This window comes from Helobdella robusta (assembly GCF_000326865.2).
Source record: "Helobdella robusta unplaced genomic scaffold HELROscaffold_1581, whole genome shotgun sequence".
Taxonomy (NCBI): Eukaryota; Metazoa; Annelida; class Clitellata; order Rhynchobdellida; family Glossiphoniidae; genus Helobdella; species Helobdella robusta.
Genome location: NW_008703882.1, coordinates 1 through 1,013, shown reverse-complemented (window position 1 = coordinate 1,013; position 1,013 = coordinate 1). Strand labels below are relative to the sequence as shown.

General features: G+C 30.3%; 1 protein-coding gene across 1 annotated transcript; it reads right to left on the bottom strand.

Annotated features, from left to right (window-relative positions):
* Positions 1-323: 323 nt before the first annotated feature.
* HELRODRAFT_92963 (hypothetical protein) lies at positions 324-476 on the bottom strand (the record flags this gene model as incomplete). The annotated part of the gene is made up of 1 exon (XM_009015398.1): positions 324-476. A coding segment is annotated over one exon (153 nt), but the record flags the coding sequence as incomplete, so codon positions are not given.
* Positions 477-1,013: the final 537 nt, after the last annotated feature.

The window sequence follows — 1,013 nt, the reverse complement described above, 5'->3', positions numbered from 1 at the left end:
CCTGTAACTCCAGTGCAAACCTACACAGATAGCAACTGCCATTACACCAATTTGCAGCCCGTAATGTAAAGCAATGCAATAAAAAATTGATAGAATGCAACAAATTTCAATGTAATGTCACGAAATAAAATAAATGTATAGCGTAATGTAGCGTAATGTCGTGTAAAAAATGGTAATGAAAGTTATTTTGTATTAAAGCGAAGGAAATTTGAGGTTTCGATGATGTAATCCATTAGTGTAATCTGTTAGTGTAATCTATTAATGTAATCTGTAAGTGTAATCTGTTATTGTAATCTGCTAATGTAATCTGTGAGTGTAATCTGTTATTGTAATCTGTAAGTGTAATTCGCTAGTGTAATTTGTAAGTGTAATCTGTTAGTGTAATATGTTAGTGTAATCTGTTGGTGTAATCTGTTAGTGTAATCTGTAAGTGTAATCTGTGAGTGTAATCTGTAAGTGTAATCTGTTAGTGTAATCTGTTAATGTAATCTGTAAGTGTAACTTGTAAGTGTAATCAGATTATGTAATCTGTTATTGTAATCTGTAAGTGTAATCTGTTAGTGTAATATGTTAGTGTAATCTGCTAGTGTAATCTGTAAGTGTAATTTGTAAGTGTAATCTGTAAGTGTAATTTGTAAGTGTAATCTGTTATTGTAATCTGTAAGTGTAAGATGTAATCAGTAATCAGTTAATGTAATATGTTAGTACAGATGTAAGTGTAATAAGTTAATGTAATCTGTAAGTGTAATCTGTTAGTGTAATCTGTTAGTGTAATATAATAATGTGATTTGTTGGCATGATGTAATCTATCAATGCGTAATTTGTAATGCAAATTTTCTTAGCGTGAAATAATGCTTGAAAATAATACAATACGGTGATGTTCTGTAATAAAATTACTTTAGAATTCTTTGTGTGTGTGTGTGTACGTGTGTGGATGTATCTTTGTGTAATATATGTGTGGAACGTGTGTGTGTGTGTGTGCGTGTGACTGTGAAGTAATTTATTTTCATAAC